The sequence below is a fragment of the Lipotes vexillifer genome, unplaced genomic scaffold, assembly GCF_000442215.2.
Source record: "Lipotes vexillifer unplaced genomic scaffold, Lipotes_vexillifer_v1.1 scaffold602, whole genome shotgun sequence".
Lineage (NCBI taxonomy): Eukaryota > Metazoa > Chordata > Mammalia > Artiodactyla > Lipotidae > Lipotes > Lipotes vexillifer.
In genome coordinates, this window is record NW_006790307.1 from 82838 (window position 1) to 104787 (window position 21950).

General features: G+C 38.9%; 1 protein-coding gene across 1 annotated transcript in view; it reads left to right on the forward strand.

Annotated features, from left to right (window-relative positions):
• Positions 1-2247: 2247 nt before the first annotated feature.
• The window catches only part of PTPRR (protein tyrosine phosphatase receptor type R), a 268141-nt gene continuing 248438 nt past the window's right edge, over positions 2248-21950 (forward strand). Inside the window, exon 1 of the mRNA XM_007463536.1 lies at positions 2248-2471. Coding sequence (XP_007463598.1) covers positions 2420-2471 — 52 coding nt within the window. The 5' untranslated portion in view covers positions 2248-2419. The remainder of the gene's footprint in view (positions 2472-21950) is intronic.

A 21950-nucleotide genomic window follows, 5' to 3' on the forward strand; every position in this document is an offset into this window, starting at 1 on the left:
TTTTATCAGCTAATTGCTTTTGATGTATTCCTTTTTTTGAGCACCTGTTTTGTGTGAGGCACTACTGTTCTAGTCAGTTGGCATACATCAGAGAATAAAATTGTCAAAGATGGGCTTCCCTGGTGGCGCAGTGGTTGAGAGTCCGCCTGCCGATGCAGGGGACACGGGTTCGTGCCCCGGTCTGGGAAGATCCCACATGCCACGGAGCAGCTGGGCCCGTGAGCCATGGCCGCTGAGCCTGTGCGTCCGGAGCCTGTGCTCCGCAACGGGAGAGGCCACAACAGTGAGAGGCCCGTGTACCGCAAAAAAAAAAATTGAAAAATAAAAAATAAAAAAATAAATTGTCAAAGATATCTGCCATCGTAGAGGTTGGATTCCATTGTGGGAAGGGGGGTAAGGAAAGAGATAATAAATGATAGATGTAATAAGTAATTCTTTTGGTATGTTAGAAACTGATATATGCTGTGGGGAGAGGAGACTGGGGAAAAGTGAATCTACAGTAGGAAAAGAGGTTACAGCTTAGAGAGGTTTTGGGCGAAACAGTAGTGCCACAGAAATGGTATGTGACACACCCATGTGGGGAAGTGGACGAGGTGGAGTAGTAAAGCTGCATTTATCTCTATTTTCAGCATAGAAGTCCTGTCAACGTATTAAAAATACATTTCATTCTCCCCCTTCTCTCAACTATTTGAGTGTAATTCCTAGCCTTGCCTCTCAGTGCTAGAGATCAAATAAATTATAAAGGAAATGATACTGCCTGGGCTCCGATCCTGTGACATCCTGTCTAATTTAAGCTCTTGTGGGTAGCGTGTTTCCCATTAGTTGTCGCAATTCACAGAGGATGGAGGAAGAAAGCATTGAATGAGATATGCAGTTCAATTCAACAAGCACTTACTCCTACCTCTTATTTACCTAGAATCACTTTGTTCGATTTAAGTAATACAAAGATGCAGAATTTCCTAGGGAGTCTTGGGCTGTGTTGTGAGGCAATGCTTAGCAAATGTTGTCTATACATTCAAGTGTGGAAGAGAAATATTGTAATCTGGAGTTAGCCCAGGGCTTTCTGGAAAAGTGAGATCAAGGTTAGACCTTTTTAAACTTGAATGTGGTACTGAAGCAAGTGGGAGCAACTGGGGAAGGGGCAATAGCATCCCATGAAGACACAGAGGCAGAAAAGTCAGAGTTGCTGGGATAGTTAATGGAGAAAGTCTGGCCAAGGGACTTCATGACTAGGAGTAATTAGCCACTGGAGTAACAGAAGCATCTCCACACTCCAATGTCACAGATGAGGGGGGAGGAACACCTGTATTAGCCTGTTGCAGACTCCCTAGAGACGCAGAGCTGCACGGCAGGAGACCAGTTACAGAGGTGATTCTATTACCTTTCTCCTTAGAAAGTAAAAATGGAGGCTAAAGATAATTATCTCCAAAAAACAAAAAGGTGACTTCTTCTCATCAATTACATGGATATATCCTACTTCTGTCACTATGGTCATTGACTTTGAGCTTGAGAAAGTTTAAAAACAGGGACCGCGCTGAAGACAGGGGAAAGAGAAAAGGGACCGTGTTGGAAAGAAGGCACCTCCAGGATGCGAGTTTACTGCTTACACCCAGCAGGCTGCCCCATGACCGCTCCCCCTGGCAATCCTGCTTAGTGGAAGACACCTGTAACTCTATTCCCATAGGCAGCCTGGAGAAGCTGGGCAATCTGTGGCCCAGGAAGCGTCAACTGCTAGCAATGAGTTCTGTCCACGTGTAAACCAAGATTTGGGGAAGGAGCAGGGTAGGTGTAGGGGTTGACACTTTCTTAGGCTCTCTCCTCTGGTTCCTCTGATGGGGCCCTCATCTAGTCCCACCCCCACGTTTTGGACAGATGCTGTACCCCTGACAACCGTCCCAAGATGCTTCCCCCGCCCCGTGCCCCGCGGTGGAGCCTGCTCCCCTCGCAGCCACAGCTAAGACCCGGAGAAATGGAATTTCACCTTGAAATTCCCGTGCGTGCGGCGCGAGGGCCAGCGCTGGGCATGCTCAGTAGCCGCGGCGCGGCGGAGCTGCTGCTCGCGCTGCGCTGGCCCCGGGCTCCAGGGCTGGCGCGGGAGTGGGCCCCGCCCCCCCGCGCCTTCCCCTCCGCGCCTGCGGAGCTTCCAGAAGGCCGAGCAGTAGCGGCTCCCAGGGCGTCGGCCCCCGCCCTGCGCCGCCCAGCTAGCCGCCGCATCCTACTCCTCTTCCTCTCCTCTCTTAAGGAGGCGAAGCTGGTGCTTCCTTCTGTGGGCGCCACACACGGCTCTGCCAGCCCGAGCCGAGGACCTGCGAATGAATCCCGGAGACCAGAGGACCATCGGCGGGGGCTCTTTCCAATAACACTTTGCCTGAAGTGGCGGCGTGGCTGAGTTTCTCCTCCACCTCTCAGTGCAAACACTATGCGGAGGGCGGTTGGCTTCCCTGCGCTGTGCCTGCTTCTTCACGCTGCAGGTAAGGGGTTGCCGGGCATAGAGCCAGAGATGTGGATGCGCTGGGAGACTGCACATGCTTGAGGGCTGTAGGAAAAGCCTGCTTCGCGAAGAAAGCCTTAGGAAGGCAAAGCAGGACAGTGCTGACAGGAAAGCGGTGAGGGAGTCATGCACCTGTTGGAAGACTGCGGCCGAAAACTTAACGCTAAAATCAGCTCTTGATTTTTCCTTACCTCGTATGAACACTTTCAGTATGAATAGAGGTTTGCTTGCTCCACCCCTCCCCTCCATGTAGACTCCCTGATTTTGTTTCTAGGCTCTGCACTTGACTGCCAGTTTTTCAGGAGGCAGACAAGACATCCTGCTGGATGTAACCTTTTCTACTGCAGCGGCTACATCCGTAAGGTCTCTTGGTTTAGCGAGAGCTCACAGGGGTGCAGTGGCTGTAACCTGATGGACCACATCTCCTCCGCAAAGATCGAAATACATGGTTCACATTAATGATGCCGCTCCAGGCTCCTCTGGCCCCTGCTCTTGTCAGTCGAATTTTCTAAACCAATGAGAGGAACGAAAGATTTAAAATAAGACCCTCTCTTCTCTTTCAGCATCATGGTCAGATTGTGAGGGCACTAGACAGAAACCCAATCACAGTTTCAAAGCTGACAACCCCGGGGTCGGCACTGTCCCTGGGACAGATTTGATGAGGTCTAGCCAGGAGTGACAGTGAGACTAATTCCCAAATATAAACATATTTGATACCAGTATCAGGTTTCGTATGGAAGCAAACCTTAGGAAGTACCTGGGGAATTTTATATGCGATGTTGCTACAGACCCTGCTTTTTGGATACATGCAGCCTCTATGTAATGCAAGGACTTGCTGGACTGAATCCTTTATCATTTTTACACACACGTGAACCAAAATAGAATATGGCAGAGAGATTTTAGGAAGTCTACTGCGACAGCAGTTGTCCATGCAGTATCCCTGTAGCAATCAAGGACTAGGTATTTTCCTAGAGTTTGCCTGTTATCCAACCACACACGTTCATTCATTCTTTCAACCAACATTTATTGAGTATGTACTACATTCCAGGGGTAATGAATAAAAATAATGGTTGCAAAATTACAATTTTTATGTTATCTTTTAAAAAGAGTGTGGGTGAGTCCTTTTCTATGTGGGTGATAATGAGAGTGAAATATGGTACTTCCTTATTTCTAGCTAATACTATTTTAACATATTGTGAATCTCTTGAACAAGTAATGTTTAGGGACATTCCGGCTATAATTAAGTACCCATGTTAATTGTATAATTATGATGTTATATTGTGGAATTTTCAGTAGTTCTTTGACACTTTTTGAAAACTAAGAAATAGCTATGACTTGGTTATTAAATTATTTGCAAACAGTTATAGTAAATACTTTTATTACCACATACAATTCTTTAATGTTGAAATATAGGATGAAAATATACACATGGGGTTGAGGTTTATTTACATTATTGTTTTATTGTAGCACTGATAGAAACACCTGTTACTGAAAAAGCCTCAATTCCTATCAATTTAGCTGATTTAGCTGATCTATGAAAAATTTTAGTGTCGTTATTTTTAAAGCTAATATATAACATTACTAAAGATAACATTTAATATATCTTGAGTAATTATAGCTTAAAAGCTATAAAAGCTATAGATAAACTTAAAACTAAGCAGGTGGAAAACATTTCTAGATTTATTGTAGATGAATATTTGGGATGAGGAAATAGAAGACTTTTGTTCATCAAAGGAGAAACCTAGGCATCTGTAGCCCTAGATTATACCTGGAGTTCTGCCAAAAGGGTATGTTACCAAAGACAAACCAGTCCAACTCTACTTTGACTTCTTAATTTGCAAAAAAAAAAAAATTATTTAATCAATTTGAATTTAATAAGGCAATGCATTGAAGGCTATCTTCAGATGTCAATTGCAAGATGCTGTATAGAAATTAATTCATATTTAATGTAGTGCTTTTGATAGGTGTTTTTTTCACAGCAGATTGCAAGTTTAATATTGTGGTTGTCTTGCCAGTTTCATTTTGAATGCATTTTAATTTAAACAGCAATTTGTGGGTCACAAGCTGTCATCAGATTAAAATTCATCACAGTTATCTAAATAACACTGTTAGGACTTTTCATTAGAACTGAGACAAACCAGATTTCTTGATCTCAGCTCCTGTAGATTTGGGGAATAAGAAAATGAGTAAGTGGGAGGGCAAAGATCGAGAAGTCAGTGATTGTTGAATGTCTGATTTGGCTTCTCTTGCAGAAGGTTTTCCTCTCAGGAGAGAAGTGAGCTTTATAAAGAAGGGAAATGAATTCTATAGTCGGGCCTCTTTGGCTGAAAAGCTAATTGATCCATTTTGGTTATGCCCAGGGTACCAGCAGCTACTTTATACTGGTGGAACTGATGACAGGTTACACCCCTTTTGGGAAGGGAGAAATTGGCTGCCAGGATGTGAGTGCTCTTTGTAGCTATACTAGGAACTGTTGACTTCAATAGTCATTCTCCTAATGATAAGTAGCAAACTGTTCTCAACTTGATGGAGCATCAAGATGGAGCATCATCTCCAATTATTTGGTCATGATCTCCTGAGTCACTATGCCAAAAAAAAAAATTTTTTTTTAAATTATGACCAACCCTGAGTTCTGATTGCCTTAACAGTGAAAAGTATTGTATCTGTTTGTAATGTCTGTGGGAACAAAAAGGGGAAGAGGGGGTACAATGCTGTGTAATTAACATCTCTGGGTAAGATAACCTTAACGAATTACTGAGCATGGAACTTGTTAGAGAACCTGGACTCAACTCTTATCTATGGCAGCTGATTTTCATAGATGTCCTTAACAAGAAAAGTGTTAATTATTGTCCATCTAACTGCTTAGTGTACAGGTGAGAAACTATGATCCAGTAAATAATAGCTGGTGATTACTTTAAAGTGCCAATTAACAGTATAGCCAGGGTAAAAACCTGTTTCCAGGCCTGTGATTGCACACTATATAAAATCCTACACGGTTTCTGACAGCTGAGGCCACCATTGAGATAGTGGTGCCAGATTCTTTTTCACTAACTGTCCCCATTCTTTTTTTTTTTAACATCTTTATTGGAGTATAATTGCTTTACAATGGTGTGTTAGTTTCTGCTTTATAACAAAGTGAATCAGTTATACATATACATATGTTCCCATATCTCTTCCCCCTTGCGTCTCCCTCCCTCCCACCCTCCCTATCCCACCCCTCTAGGTGGTCACAAACCACCGAGCTGTTCTCCCTGTGCTATGTGGCTTTCCCACTAGCTATCTATTTTATGTTTGGTAGTGTATATATGTCCATGCCACTCTCTCACTCTGTCCCAGCTTACCCTTCCCCCTCCCCGTATCCTCAAGTCCATTCTCTAGTAGGTCTGTGTGTTTGTTCCCGTCTTACCCCTAGGTTCTTCATGACCTTTTTTTTTCCCCCTTAGATTCCATATATATGTGTTAGCATATGGTATTTGTTTTTCTCTTTCTGACTTACTTCACTCTGTATGACAGACTCTAGGTCTAACCACCTCACTACAAATAACTCAATTTCTTTCTTTTTATGGCTGAGTAATATTCCATTGTATATATGTGCCACATCTTCTTTATCCATTCATCTGTTGATGGACACTTAGGTTGCTTCCACGTCCTGGCTATTGTAAATAGAGCTGCAATGAACATTTTGGTACATGACTCTTTTTGAATTATGGTTTTCTCAGGGTATATGCCCAGTAGTGGGATTGCTGAGGCGTATGGTAATTCTATTTTTAGTTTTTTAAGGAACCGCCGTACTGTTTTCCATAGTGGCTGTATCAATTTACATTCCCACCAACAGTGCAAGAGTGTTCCCTTTTCTCCACACCCTCTCCGGCATTTATTGTTTCTAGATTTTTTGATGATGGCCATTCTGACCAGTGTGAGATGATATCTCATTGTAGTTTTGATTTGCATTTCTCTAATGATTAATGATGTTGAGCATTCTTTCATGTGTTTGTTGGAAATCTGTATATCTTCTTTGGAGAAATGTCTATTTAGGTCTTCTGCCCATCCCATTCTTTACCTTTCTGTGAACCAACATAATGTATCAACTTCTGTTGAAAAGACCACTTCAGGAATATCCAAGAAAGCAGCTAAAAGCTACCCAATAATACGGATGGCAAAAATATTATGTGGAAGAGCCATAGATAGCTTTTCTTCAGTGTTTCTTCTCTTTCTTTTCCCAAAGAACTATATTCTGTTTCAGGAGATGATATTTATTGGGTAGTATTTTAGTTGCAAAGGAGTGAATGTCTTGGGATATCTTGAAAATTATCACGTGAAACCTTTCTTTTTCCTATTGAATAGCTAGTAAGACATAGAAGCTGATGTCAATGGATTACTCTGTTGTCAAGCTCTGGAAAAGGTTCTTTCAAATTTCTACATCGTTCTTACTTTTGGCTTTCTGGATGGCACAGAGACTACCTTCAGTATATCTTCTGAAGATGTCTCTTCATTCTCAGAGAAGTGCATAGTCAGTTTCTCTAGTCTTTAAGAGGGAAGAGTTCCTATGGGATCAAGAGGATCAGGGAAGTCATTTGCAGAAACATCACCCTCAAAAGAAAGGGTAGACGGGTAGGAAAATATGTTTTAAGATGTCTTTTCTCAAAGAAGAGTCCCTTAGAACTCCCGAATTGGTTTTTCCTGTTCAAAATCACTCAACAAAGTCCTTACACTGGCCCAAGTTCTACTCTGTTCTATCCCCCCATGACCTCTCTGGTATCTCTCACTGCTTTCCTCTTTTTTGTCTCTCTCCAGCTACAGTAGTCTCCTTCCTATTCCAAGAAGATGCCAGGCACTTGCCCACCTCCCAAAAAAGTTTTATTTCTTTGCCTGAGCTATCCTTTCTCTGTATTTCCATGGCTTAATCCCTCAATTTTAGGTCTTTGCTCAAGGGTTACTTTCTCAGTGAAGCCCTCACTGGCTATCCTAATTAATATTTCATATCCCACCCCCCAAAAACCCTCTGATACCCCTTCCCTGCTTTACTTTTAAAATTAATTTTATGAAGAATAGTTGATTTACAATGTTGTGTTAATTTCTGCTGTATAGCAAAGTGACTCAATTATGCATATATATTCTTTTTCATATTCTTTTCCATTCTGGTTTATCACAGGATATTGAATATAGTTCCCTGTGCTATACAGTAGGACCTAGTTGTTTATCCATTCTATATACAATAGTTTACATCTGCTCATCCCACACTCCCAGTCCTTCCCTCCCCCACCCCTCTCCCCCTTGGCAACCGCAAGTCTGTTCTCTCTGTCTGTGAATCTGTTTCTGTTTTGTAGATGTGTTCATTTGTGTCGTGTTTAAGATTCCACATATAAGTGATATCATATGGTGTTTGTCTTTCTCTTTCTGACTTACTTCACTTAGTATGATAATTTCTAGGTCCATCCATGTTGCTGCAAATGGCATTATATCATTCTTTTTTATGGCTGAGTGATATTCCATTGTATATGTATATATACCACATCTTCTTTATCCATTCATCTGTTGATGGGCATTTAGGTTGTTTCCATGTCTTGGCTATTGTAAATAGTGTTGCTCCTGCTTTACTTTTTTTTTTTTACCAGAGGTCTTTCACCATCTATCATACCAAATATTTTACTTATTTATTTTGTTAATGTGGTTCCCCCTCTCCCCATTAAAATATAAGTAACTTGAAGGCAGAGGTATTCGTCTGTTTTGTTTACTGCTGTTTCTACTGCAGATTCTGCCCAGCCTAGCACTGGGGGTGGGGAGTAGTGCCTGGCATAAAACTCCTAAAGATTAAATAAATACATTGAATAAGTAAAAACAACACAGTAATATTTCTGGTCTCCTCTTTTTGCATTTAGTTTCTTCTTGGCACTCATGCAAGTCACCTTGTCAGCTTAGCCACTTCCAGCATGAACTTCAGCAGAGCTCATTTATCCAAAACTCAAGTTGCTCCCCAGGAGTCTCACATGCCCAGGGCACATACCGTCTCAAACAGACTTTGCTACTTTGGGAATTGAAGGGCAACTGGGGGTGAGCTTGAACTACTTATAAACTCAGTGGCAAAGTCCTTCCAACTGATTGCCGGATCAGATATCACTATATACAGCCCAAATGCCTTGCTGGTTGGCTGTATTTTTACTTCTTAGCAAAATGCTTTGTACATATGGGAATGGCTATAGTTATATGAAAGGATTCATACAGCTAATTTACAAGCAGGGTTTAAGGCACTAGGACAAACCTGTCTACTTCTTTGGCATTTGAGGCATAGGTATATGTACCTACCATCAAATCCATCCTTCATAATGATATCAGAGGTAAAACTTGAAAAAGCATACCCGATCACATTCTTTCTTTATAAGATTCTCTAATACAGCTATTTCCTTTTCTCTTAGAATAAACCCAAACTTATTAGCATGGGAAAATCTTTTACTGACTTCATCTTTATTTCCTGTCATCATGTTCTGCTTTGCACACTATTATCATACTAAGAGCAAATTTCTTTTGGTTTGCCATGCCTCTCATCCTTTTCACATACTCTTCTATTTATCTTAAATACCCAACTCTGCTTCTTTTTCTAGATAACTTTTTCTCCAACTTCAAATCTTGGTCCCTGCCTACTTTGAGAACCCTTCCTGTGACACCCCACCTCATTCAAGTAGCTTTCCTAGGTTTTCCTTTTAGGCCCTGTATATTTCTCTATTAATGCACTTAACCTGAATATTTAAAAATTTTGAGGACAATAACAGAATTGTAGCTTTTATCTCTAGGTACCAATAACATAGAACTCTGCTTGTTATCTAGTACACCATCAATAAATATTGAATGAATGAATAAACATATTCAGGATGTATTAGACAAAATAAATTATGATTAATTTATACTGACAGATTGTATCTCATTTTGATGATCAGAAAGAGTAGAATTGACTTTACTACTGTTCTTTCTATCCAATTTACATTTATTGGTTACAAAGAAGTGGAAATGGGGCAGAAAAGCTTTCATTTAAACATAGTCTGTTTAAGGTAAGTTTGTGTTCTACAGGCATGATGCTCACCGTAGTGGAGCTGTTTGTTGTACTCCTCCTAGATAGACAGACATTCATGTGTGATATTCTAGTACAACTTCAGGATGGGAATGAGATGAATGTCTTTATTTTAAAGAGACCAGATAATTAGGTAAGGTACATAGCATGATAGTTTTGCACTAAGGAATGGACCCAGAACCCCTGACTCTGATTACTGATTGGTTATCAGCTACCTTGTAATAACAAACATGAGCCACTTACACATTCAAAATCAGGTGGGAGTGTGAGGCAGTGGGTTCAATAAACGGAGACCAAAAATAATCCAACCCTCCCTTAATTCCCCCAAACAGAAACCAAACGATCACAGAAAATTTCTGAGTATTTGGATGGTTTTATACAATTTTTTCTGTCTCTTTATATACAGATAAAATCTTTATAAAACCGTAAATAATTTTTATGGGAGCCATGCTTATACCTGAAGAATGGAGACTGGTTTATGAATTAGAAAAAGTCACTTTTTATGAGACGATGGAATCACACATCAAAGGCTCATTTATTGCCATTAGTATTAATGATAACATGGATGTTATGTTTCATGGTAAGTTTATTGTTAAATCTCTTAAAAGATGTCTGTAAAGTCTGATTCAAAAGGTAGAGAAAGCCATTTTTCCCTTTAAAAGACAATTTTGAAAGATCCCACTTGGCCATGAGTGCATTCTTCATCTTCAAAGTACTTAGAGAAATACTGACACACTTAGAGTAGCACTGATGTTTCCCAACAAAAGAGATTTTAATAGCCTGAAAAAATTTAATGGTAATATATTATTTTAAGATCAAATTTCCTAATGCTTATTGGCCAAATAATGTAACTGTGTCTATTATTGAGATGATACTTGCCACAGAATGACAATTAGCAAATTTATATTATGAATATGAGCACTTTCCATTTAAATTTTTTATTCATAGTGGCTATCTAGACTTTTCTCATAATCAAATCTCATTTGACTTCAATTTATTAAGATGTTGATATCCATTAAAATTGCAGCCACATGGACCAACAACAAAACAAAACTAATTGTTTACGTGAAGCAATACGTCTAGATCAATGTGTCTAATTGCATTGAAGTAGATGCCAAGTTCAGTGGGGATATGAATTATTTTTTGTCTTAGTTCAGACCTGAAGCAGTGTACATTTGCTGACTTAAATGTGCAGAATGGCTTAAGGCAGCCCTAAACTACTGATTCTTTGGAAAAGATCAATAAATGAGCACAGAGTAAGAGTGTCTCACAGTGATTTACTGGTCTGTACAGCAACATGTATAGAATAAGACTCTACAGCTATTTCACTGCATTAATGATCCAGTTCCAGATGAAGACTAGAGGGGACATGAAGCAATGCACATAACTGCACAGAGTCAGCTCCCATCACTGGGGTTACTTTCACTTACCTGGGAAAGATGCTGAATACAAAGTATGCCAAACATCATGATGAGTTAGTTTGAAAGGCCATCAATCCATCAATATAAAGATGTGGTTTTAAGTTAAAGTAGTTCACCTTCTTGGTCTTGTTGATTCAAGACAGTGTTTTTATTCTCCCCAGAAGAAAATGAAATAGCGTAAGCAGAGAAGTAAAAAGAAAATTGAAATAAAGGAGAAAATGCCATATTTTTAGATGACTTTTAGCAGAATAAGGTAGTAGTCAAGAGCATGTATATTGTGGTCCAGCTCAAATCCAGGCATGATCACCTACTGTCTCTGTAACTTAGGCCAACTTAATCTTTCCAAGTCTCAATTTCCTCTTTTTAAAGTGAAGATCAGGTACTATACAACTGTAGGGTTGTTGTTGTGTGTTAAACAGGATAATGTAATATAAAATAAATTGTGCTGTCTTAGTGAGTGCCATGTAAGTGTTAGGTATTATTTGACTAGGGGTGGGAGAGGTCAGATGCTAAATGGTCAACTAGTATCTTGGAGCAATTTCTCATTCTTTTTGTGTTTGAGCCAATGCTGGAGAAGCATGCATGCCCGAGAGAGATTCTGGATTCAAATCATTTCTTCAATTTGATCTTATCTGCATAGTTTTCGTCTACCTTTGGCGTGAGCCTTACTAAATGTGCAGGTTTGTGATGGACTGTGAAGTTCCAAAACATCCACCAATTGCTTTTGGCCACCGAGAGGCTGGAGAGAGCCTGGCCAAGCCTAAGACGTCAGATCTCATTCTCCCAGCCCTTCCTCAATACCCCCCACCAAGCCCCTCAGTAAAATAGTTTGACATCCTCCCCCCATCCCAGTTCACCTCTCCGCCAAATCCCTCTGTAATTCCTAAATCTGGACATTAACTGAAGCTATGAAAATATAATAAAAGGGTCTCCTATCAAGATAAACATTATATTTTATAGGGAGGAAACAAATAGATTTCCTTATAGGAAAATACAAAGAACTATTTCCTAAGTCCCTATGATGTGCTACACTCTATCCCAGTGCCTTGTATAAGATAATCATCTCACCCTTTAGGATGGAAAGTTTGTTTGAAATGACATGCTTGTACTACAGAAGCAGCAAAAATACACTCTAACTCATGTAGCATAGTAAAAATTAAAAAGTTCTAGAATCTGACTGCCCGGACTTGAATCCCATCTCTGCTGTTTACTATTTAAATTCTCTGTGCGTCCCTTTTCTTATCAGGAAAAAAAAGGCTAATAACATAGTAACTACCTCATAAGGTGGTTTAAGGATTTAAAGAGCTAATTCCTAAGGGCCCACAGCATGGGGGCTGGAACACTGAATACATTCAATGGCTAGTAGTTGTAAGAATTATCATATTAGCATGTGAAAACTTTCATTGGTCCTATATTTCAGGTTCCATACTTGAAAAGGAAAAAATGTGCACATTGACTATCAGCCCACTAAAAAGAAAATCACTCTAAAGCCTTCTTTTGTGAAGAGTGCCTGCCATGAAAATCTGATTTTCATGCCTCCATTTAAATAAATCCTTGTAGAACCTTTGCCTTATAAATTAAAAAATGCTCATAATTAGCAAGTTTGTGTTGGAGGAAATAAATGCTGTTTTTCCAAAGTGGAAAATCTAAGAGGAAAAAATCCTATAGCCGCCAGAGGCACTGCAGTCATGGGCAACACTCTTCCTGGTAAAGTATCTCTTAGTCTTAGGGTTTGGGTAGGATTTCTAGTATCATCCCTTCTGCTGTCTCACTCTACAAACTATCTGAACTCACAACATCCAACAGGAGTCCAAATATCCCACTTCTAATGCTGAACCCTCTCCATGTCCACGGACACCTTGAAAACCCTGTGCATTGTATGGTTGGCATACTCCACTTTGAGAGCCCTGTCCACATACCTTTGGTGTGTGTGTGGCAGGGGAGGGTATAGACTTCATGAAATCAGAGTTTCCACACATGCATTCTGGGGATCAGGCATCCTGCCTTCCCTAGTGTTAAATTCTGCTGAGTCGACCATAAATTCTCAGCTGGTGCAGAGTCCATGCCTCCAGGCCAGTCCTGCCCTGTGCCTGAAGCAGAGGTGCCTCCGGTCTCCCATACTTCAGCCTGCAATCAGCCCCCACTGCTGGCAACCACCCACCCCTACCGTTGCTATCTTGACATTCACCCTCTGGAGCTACGTGCTCAGGCTGAACCTCAACCTCCTACTTTCTCCTTCCTCTCCACCCCGATTAAAGTCTGTAGTTCTTGCCTCCCATTGCAGGAGAGGTCTCTCCTCAACTAGCTGTATTTTAGAAGAGATGTGACACACTGATCTACTCCTGATAAAAATAGCTGTTCATTGGATGGGCTTTCCCTAGCCCATGTTCATTTTTTCCAAAGACCCATGAGAAAGCAGTACCTTAGACCAGTGGCATTAATTTCAAGTGATGGATGAAGGGACTAGGGCAGGATGGAGTAGAAGTGTTGACCTGAAGGGCCTACCAAGTGCCCCTCAAATCCCTAAATGCAGGCAAAGGATACTAGGTCAGGGATCTCTTCAAGTGGCCACTGTGGACCTCCTTCCTCACCCTCCTCTTGCCCTAATATTCAGGCCTTTATGTCTCTGTAGTATCATTGCTATGACAATATTGTAATTTTTTATATGTTCTAATATTCATTTTGCTATATTTTAATATAATTCCTAATCTACCAGGAGAATTATTCTTAAAATAGATATTTCTTTTTCTTTGTCCTGCAATGGAGTCAGGCTTTTAAGTAATCTGGAGAACTCTACTATAAAAATGATGGTAATATTTTATAATTCCTGTAACTATTTATAAATAGTAATATTTTAACTGTTTGCATAACAATGAGGCATAAAAATTAGATTTTACAAATGTACTTGTTGCTTCATCGTTCAGTAAGTGCATTTGGAATGCAATTCCTATGATTTCTGCAAAGGCTAGTGTTTCTCAGCTTTATAACCATATGATCATTTTTCCCCACTTCTGCATTTCCCCAGAGGGCATATCTTGACAGAGGTCTTCTCTTAATGGCTGTGAAGTTTAAGACATAGTAGCATTCACTCCTGTCAACCTCTCCTCCAGGCATCCTCCAACTCAGTTCTTCAGGAACTGGGGCGCATCTGACTGCTTCTGTCTGAGCCAACATAAGTCTCACTCAGCAGGGTCCGAGGCCAGTGCTCTTAACCCATTTCTTCTTTATGACTTATGTCTAGTCATGCTGCCCCAAAGAGTGCTGTCCTAATTGTATTATGTTTCACTTTGTAATACATTTATCAGTTGAGATATAATGCTATTAAAGCTGGGCAAAACCCAGGAAACATGAAACTCTTTCATTGTAATTTTGCCACCAGCACATGGCAGACACAGATTTTTCCATTCTGTGACTCCCAGATAGAGTTCTCCACTGTGCAGCTCAACTTTGATTGGAAGAGATAAATAGGAACAATTGAGGGTCACCCAGAGTAGTTACAGTGGGCTGTAAGTGGGTGTAGGAGCCACATTTTCTAATGGAATGTTTGAGGAAATGTGAAGGAGTGTTTATATCAAAGAACATGCAGGAAGAGTTTACAAGATGCCTTAATTAAAATCATTCCTTATTCTTGTAGGATTCAGGGCCTTTCCTACTTGGAGAAGAATAGAGGCAGCTCTATAAAAATAAGACTAGTTACTTTGGTGTTCGTTTCTTATTTTTATTTTAGATATACTAGATACATCACTGGCCAAACATGTGAAGCATTTAAGTAGTATCAGAAGAAGACGCAGAGCTTCCTCACGGGATTATATTTTCACATCCTAGAGACCAGTGCATAGACTAGATTTTAGGAAAAACATTTCTGGAGGGAGGTGTTCTTTCAATAACAAGCTCTTTTTTGGAGGGCCCATGATTGTTTATAATTTTCATAAATATAATTATAATTCAATTAAAATTTGTATCTGTTATCTTTTAGAAACACATTTTATTTTACTTTTCATGACAGAATTACTGGTCTGAAGATGTACTTTTTTTTTGTCAGATTGGTTGTTTGGTGTCAGGATATAAGACAAAAATGTACACATATAAATATATGCATACATACATATAACGTATGTTGTAAGAACAAAACTAAGACACACGAACTGAATTTTACAAAATTAGCTTTATATACAGACAGAGCCATAGTGGAGTCTTTCAAAACACTGATATAATTTGCTATTAAGATTATTAGGAGTGTGCACATTTTATACCTGGGAGGTTATTCTAACAGACCTCAGTTGTCACATCTTGGGACGGCTATAGTGTTCACCAGGAAGATTCAGTATTGGTGCTGTGGGTGCTTCTAACTGGAGATTAGTGCCATGGTGACCTCATGGGTTAGCATTACCAATAGAATTACAGAATAACTGGAAGAGTAGGGTTTTTTGTTTGTTTGTTTTTTGCAGTACGTGGGCCTCTCACTGCTGTGGCCTCTCTCATTGCGGAGCACAGGTTCCGGACGTGCAGGCTCAGCAGCCATGGCTCACGGGCCCAGCCGCTCCGCGGCATGTGGGATCTTCCCAGACCGGGGCACGAACCCGTGTCCCCTGCGTCGGCAGGCGGACCCTCAACCACTGCGCCACCAGGGAAGCCCTGGAAGAGTAGTTTTAATATTAGCCTCCTTACATCCAAGGATAGTGCTTCTGGAAATCCCTGCTCCTTTAAGTTCCCAAAGAGACCTATATTGTACTTATGGAAAAACTTAAATCTCTTTGGAAAAAATCAGCACCACGTGGAATCTAACTGAATTGAGGCTCTCTTTTACTGAAGTACGTTTCTAATCTGGTGGTAGATCTACAAGAACCACCTTCACTTTCTGATGAGAAAACTGAGGTTTAGAGCGGTTGAGGACACATGCTCAAGTTCACATAGATGAGAGGGGGTGGGTATTGAAGCAACAGTCTAGGTCCCTTATCTCTTATTCCATTGCTTTTTTTAAAAAAAAGTATGTTTCTTTCCTTTCTCAGTACTATTAATTGGCATTTTCTAAGTAAACTTCCACTGGTGCTTGTGTATTTTTCACTTTTCCTGAGAGACATTTACAAATCAGATGAGAACCTTGTCATTTCTCATGTAGAAATTCCCAAGGGACTTCCATGATGTTATCCACTTACATCTCCTTTCTAGAGAAGAAACTGCTGGCAGTCCTTGAAAAACAATGATTGTCCTTTTACAAAATGATCAGAGAACAAAGTTGCTCTTTTTTGATTGTTCACTTTTTCAAGTCTCTTTGGTGACCACTGTTTCGTCCTTTTGTTCCTTTCACAAGTCACTGACACTGATTTAAACACCTTCAATACAAGGATTTATTCTGAGAGGGTGTGTGCAAGGCCATTCTACCTTGTGCATCTAGGAATTGCCAAGATTGATTTTGAAATAATGAATCATAATGTACTCAAATCTAACATTGAAATTTTATACATTTCTCTTTTCCTTTGTTGAAGATCTCTTCAGAGATTATCAAGGTCATATCCAGAATGAAATTTCAATTGTGGAATGTTATGAACATCAAAACTGGTTATTCTCATGTAAATGTTCCTCCTATGATAAACGTACTTTTATTTTAAATACAGATAAGTATCTTTGACAAGCTATTCACTAAACATTCTGTGAGAGATGCTCTGTCCCTTAGAAGTGGAGAAAATTGTCACTGAGCTCTCAGTGAATATGAGGAATCCTACTATACATCTCATATCAACTTTCTCTCTCATTCTTTACAAGAACTGTTTCAATCCTTCGTTCTCCTGGAACCTCCAGTCCTTCTTACCTCGTCCTCTCTCTTATGATTTATTCCCTTCTGCACAGAGAAGATAGAAGCCATCAGAAGAAAACTTGCTCAACTTCCACCACCAAACCCATTAACATCCTTCATTTTCCCGCCTCTCCCTTACCCCCATATTATAATGGAAGAAATACCTCCCTGCAATCCAAACCTCATCCCCTTGCCTGTGCTCTGGATCCCACCTCCTCAAATCTTCTGGGGGAGCTCAGTCTGCAGATTATCCATCTGCTTTCTCCTATATTTTCAACCACTCCTTCTCAACTAGCTCCTTCCCTTTAAGGACTGAATGTACTCAGATCTCTTCTATCTTGAAAAAAAAACCCCTCAACCTTCCTTCCCTTCCTGATAACACACTGTGATTGTCGTATCACACCCAAGCTGGTTGCAAAAGTTGTCTTATGTGTTGTTTCTCATTTATCTCCCACTTGATCCTCAATCCAATTACATCTAGCTTTCTACTACACACAGACACTGAAACTACTTTCTATATATTTATCAATCATTTGTTAATGAGATAGATTTCTATTTAGTGATGAAAAAAGATGTTTTGATACAGTTTTGAATGAAAAAAGTAGCTTACAAAACATAACAAAGCATAATCTGTAGACTTTTTTGGTGTATAATAGTTCTATGAATTTTAGCACATATATAGAGTCTTGTAATCACAATACAGAAAAGTTCAATCGCCCCAAAAAACTCCTTAATGCAGTCTCCCTGCTCCTCAACTGATAAACCCTAATAACCATTCATCTGTCCTCCATCACTAGTTTTTTTTTTTCAAGAATGTTCTACAAATGGAATCATGAGACTTTTTGCAACTGTCTTCCTTTACTCAGCCTAATGCCTTTGGGATTCATCCAAGTTGTTTTGAGCATCAATAGTTCATTTTTTTAAATTGATGAGCAATATTCCATTATCCAGATATATAAGTTTGTTTTCCATTCATCCATTGAAGGACAATTAAGTTGTTTCCATTTGAGAGCAATTATGAATACAGCTGCTACAAAAATTTGTTTACTGAGTATTGTTAGTATTTTTCATTTTAGCAATTCTAAGAGGTATGTGGTGGTAACATGTCACAGTGTTAATATGCATTTCCTTACTGGGTAAATATTCGTGTGCCTATTTGCCATTCATGTATCTTTAATAATGTGTCTGTTCAAATCTTTAGCCCATTTTTTAAAATTGGTTTGTTTTCTTACTGTTGAGTTTTTTGAGTTCTTTATTTTTTCTCATTATTAGTCCTTTGTTGGATATGTGATTTGCAATTGTCTCCCACTGTGTAGCTTGCTGTTTTATTCTCTTATCAGTGTCTTTCACAGAGCAAAACTTTTATATTTTGCTGCAGTCCAATTTATCCATTTTTTCCCTTATGGATTGTAATTTTGGTGTCGTATCTAAGAACTCTTTGCCTAACCCTAGTTATACAAATTTTCTCCTATATTTTCTACTAAAAGTTTTATAGTCATACATTATATGTTTAAATCTGTGATCCTTTTTGAGTTCATTTTTGTATGAACTCAAAGATTCACTTTGTGTAAAGATTCATTTTGTTGTGAACAGTTGTCCTATATTTCCAATATCATTTTGAAAAGACTATCTTTTATTGTTTTTGCATCTCTGTCAAAAATCAAATGATGACATTTTTTTCAGGATCTATTTTTGAACTCTATTTTGTTCCATTGATTTATGTACCTCTTCCTTTACTAATACCACACTATATTGATTACTAATTACTTACTATTAGCTTTACGGTAAGTCAGAATTGGGCAGTATTATTCTGCCACCTTTATTCTTCATTTTAAAAATTGTTTCAGCTATTCTATTTTAGAATCAATCTCTCTCATATATATATATAATTATATACATGTAAAATTATATATAATATGTATTGTATATAATTATGTATATTATATATATAATTCTGCTTGAATTTTCATTGTAGTTGGGGATAATTAACATCCTCAATATGTAGAGTCTTCCAATTCATGAACACAGTATGTCTGTCTATTTTTTCAGGTATTCTTGTTTTACTTTCTCAGCATTTTGTAGTTTTCAGTATATATATCCTGTCCATGTTTTGTTAGAATTCTACCTAAATATTTTATTTTTTGCAACTGTTGTAGATTTATTTAAATTTCAGTTTTGAATTGTACATTGCTAGCTTAGAAAATGCCATTGATTTTCCTAGGTTGACATTATATTCTATTAACTTGCTAAACTCACCTGATCTACAAAAATTTTGATGAGTTCCTTAGGATTTTATACAGAGACAATCATGCTATCTGCAAATAGAACAAGTTTGTTTCTTCTTCTCCAATATGTATGCCTTTTACTTCTTTTCTTTGTTTTATGGCAGTAGCTAGGACTTTCATTCAGTACAGCATTGTATAGAAGTTTTAAGAGTATCGTACTTGCCTTGTCCTCTATCTTAAGGGAAGGAAGCATTCAGTCTTTCACCATTAAACCTAACACTAGCTGTGGGGTTTCGCGCAGGTGCCTTTTACAAGGTTGAAAAAGTTCCCTTCTATTTCTAGTTTGCTTAACTTTTTTACTATGCGTTGATGTGAATTTTGTCAAATGCTTTTTCTGCATCAGTTGGTGTGATGTGGTTTTCCTTTGTTAGACTGTCAATATGATGGATTACATTGATTGGTTTTCAAATATTGAAGCAGCTTTACATTCCCAGAATAAGCCCTACTTGGTTATGGTGTATTATCCTTTATATTTCTGCATTCAATTTGCTAATACTTTCTTGAGGAGTTTTGCATCTGTATTCATGAGTGATATTGGTCTGTAGTTTGTTTTTTTTTAATACTGACTTTTTCTTGTTTTGTTATCACAGTAATTTTGGCCTCACAAATGATTTGGGGAGTGTGCCCTTCTCTTCTATTTTCTGGGAGACGTTGTTTGGAATTGAAGTTAATTTTTTCCTTAAATGTTTAAATTTACCAGTGAAACTATTTATCTGATCCTGAAGATTTCTTTTTCAGAAAACAAATTTAAGTAGGAATTCAATTTCTTTTATAATTTTAGGACAATTCAGGTCAGATATTTCATCTTGGGTGAGTTTCTTTAGTTTGTGGGTTTTGAGGAATTCGTCATTTCATCTAAATTGTTGAATGTATATGCAAAGGATTGTACATAGTATTCTCCTATTATCCTTTTCATGTCTACTGGGTATTTAGTGATTTTCTTTCATCTGATTTTGGTAATTTGTGTCTTCTGTATTTCTTTGTCAATCTTGCTAGAGTTTTATCAATTTATTGATGTTTTTCAAAGAATCAGCTTTTGTCTCATTGATTTTCTCTATTGTTTTCCTATTTTCAATGTAATTATTTCTGCTTTTAACTTTTTAATTTCTTTCCTCTGCATACTTTACATTTATTTTGCTCTTCCTTTTTCTCATTTCTTAGAGTGGAAGCTTAAATTCTAATATAAGCATTTATGCTATAAATTTCCCTCTAAGCACTGCTTCAACTGCATCCCACAAATTATGGCGTTGTATTTATTTTCTCCTGGAGATGTCTTTGTCAGCAATTTGGTGTCCACTATGGGTTGGCTAGAGGATACTGGGGGCAGGGGGAGATGGTAAGCTTACTGCTGATGTTGTGGAATTTTGAATTCTGTTCTTCATCCCCAATCCCTCTGCTACTGCTTACTTTCCAGAGTTCTCAAATATCTGTTTTATGCATTTTGTTCAGGTTTTATAGCTCTATTTAATGTAAGCAACAAGGCGGAGTGTGTTTGCTCCATCTTACCCAGACTCAGAATCTTTCATACCCTTTTAAACCCTTTAAAATTATTTTACTTTTGTTCAAGGACTCAACAGGGAGGGTGCTTTGCTTTGTGCTTCTAGAATGCTGTCCCCAAACCTTTTCCATGTTGAATCTGGTCCTCTGAATATCCAGGCTCAGCTGTCCACTGATGAAGTTTAAATCAGTAAATCCTATGTAAGTGTTCAGGGTTGTCTTGTTTGAACTCTCAGACTGTCAGTGACACTGGACACTGACAATCACAGATCCTTGGTATACTCTTCCCATGGCTTCCATACTTCCACAATCTCTCATTTTTCTTCTTCATCCTCCAGCTGCTCCTTAAATGTGGTCTCCTCTGGGTCTTTGCTGCAGACTCATAATTCTTCTCATTCCACAAGGCAGTCTCATCACTCAGGCACTCAGTTTTCCATTACTATGCTTATGGTTTTTAAGTATTTGTCTCTAGTCCAGAACTTTCTTCTGAGTTCCACATAGACATAATTGCTTTCTAGATGTTTCTGCTTCTTTATATTGTAGGCACCACAGAATCACATTTCTCTGTCTCAGTAAAGGGCACCTCCATACATTGGGTTGCTGACTAGAAATAGACTTATCCTTAAATATCTACTGTTGGTTCCTTCCTACAACATTAACTCAGTAACTGAATTTATTCCCCCTTTTTTTTTTGGTCAGTTCCTATGTCTTAACACTTCTGGAATTTGTCTCTGCTTTGTTCCTCTACTGCCACCTTGTCTGGGCTATTCTCCTGTCATCTAAAATATTTTACCTGGTACCTTTGCACTTAGTCTTGCTTCCTCCCAATCCATTTTCTTATATAGCCGGAGTAATTTCTGAGAAATATAAATTTTATAATATCACCTCCCTCCTTAAACCTTGTAAAATGTTCAATTTTTCTAATGCTTCATGTCTTCAATGCTGTTAAAGGTATTTTACAGCCTATCATGTTATCCTCAGTATCACTCAGTCTTTCTGCATTAGTGTCCTGTTGCTGCATGACAAATTGCCCTAAAATTTATCAGATTAAAACAATATATATTTATTACTTCTCAGTTTCTGTGAGTCAGAAATCTGGCCGTGGCTTAACTGAGACCTCTGCTTCAAGGTGTCTCGTAAGACTTCAGTTAAGGTGTTGGCCTGCACTAGGCTCCTAGGAGAAGACTCAACTGAGGAAAGACTTGCTTCCAAGCTCATTTACATGAGAGCTGGCAGGATTCAGTTCCTCAGTCGTTGCTGCCACTGAGAGCCTCAGTTCTTCCCTGGATTTTGGCTAGAAGCCTCCTTCACATGGACCTCTCCAACATAGCAACTTGCTTCATCAAAGTCAGCTGGAGTTTCCCAGCAGCACAGAAATCACATCTTTTTTAGCAGGAAT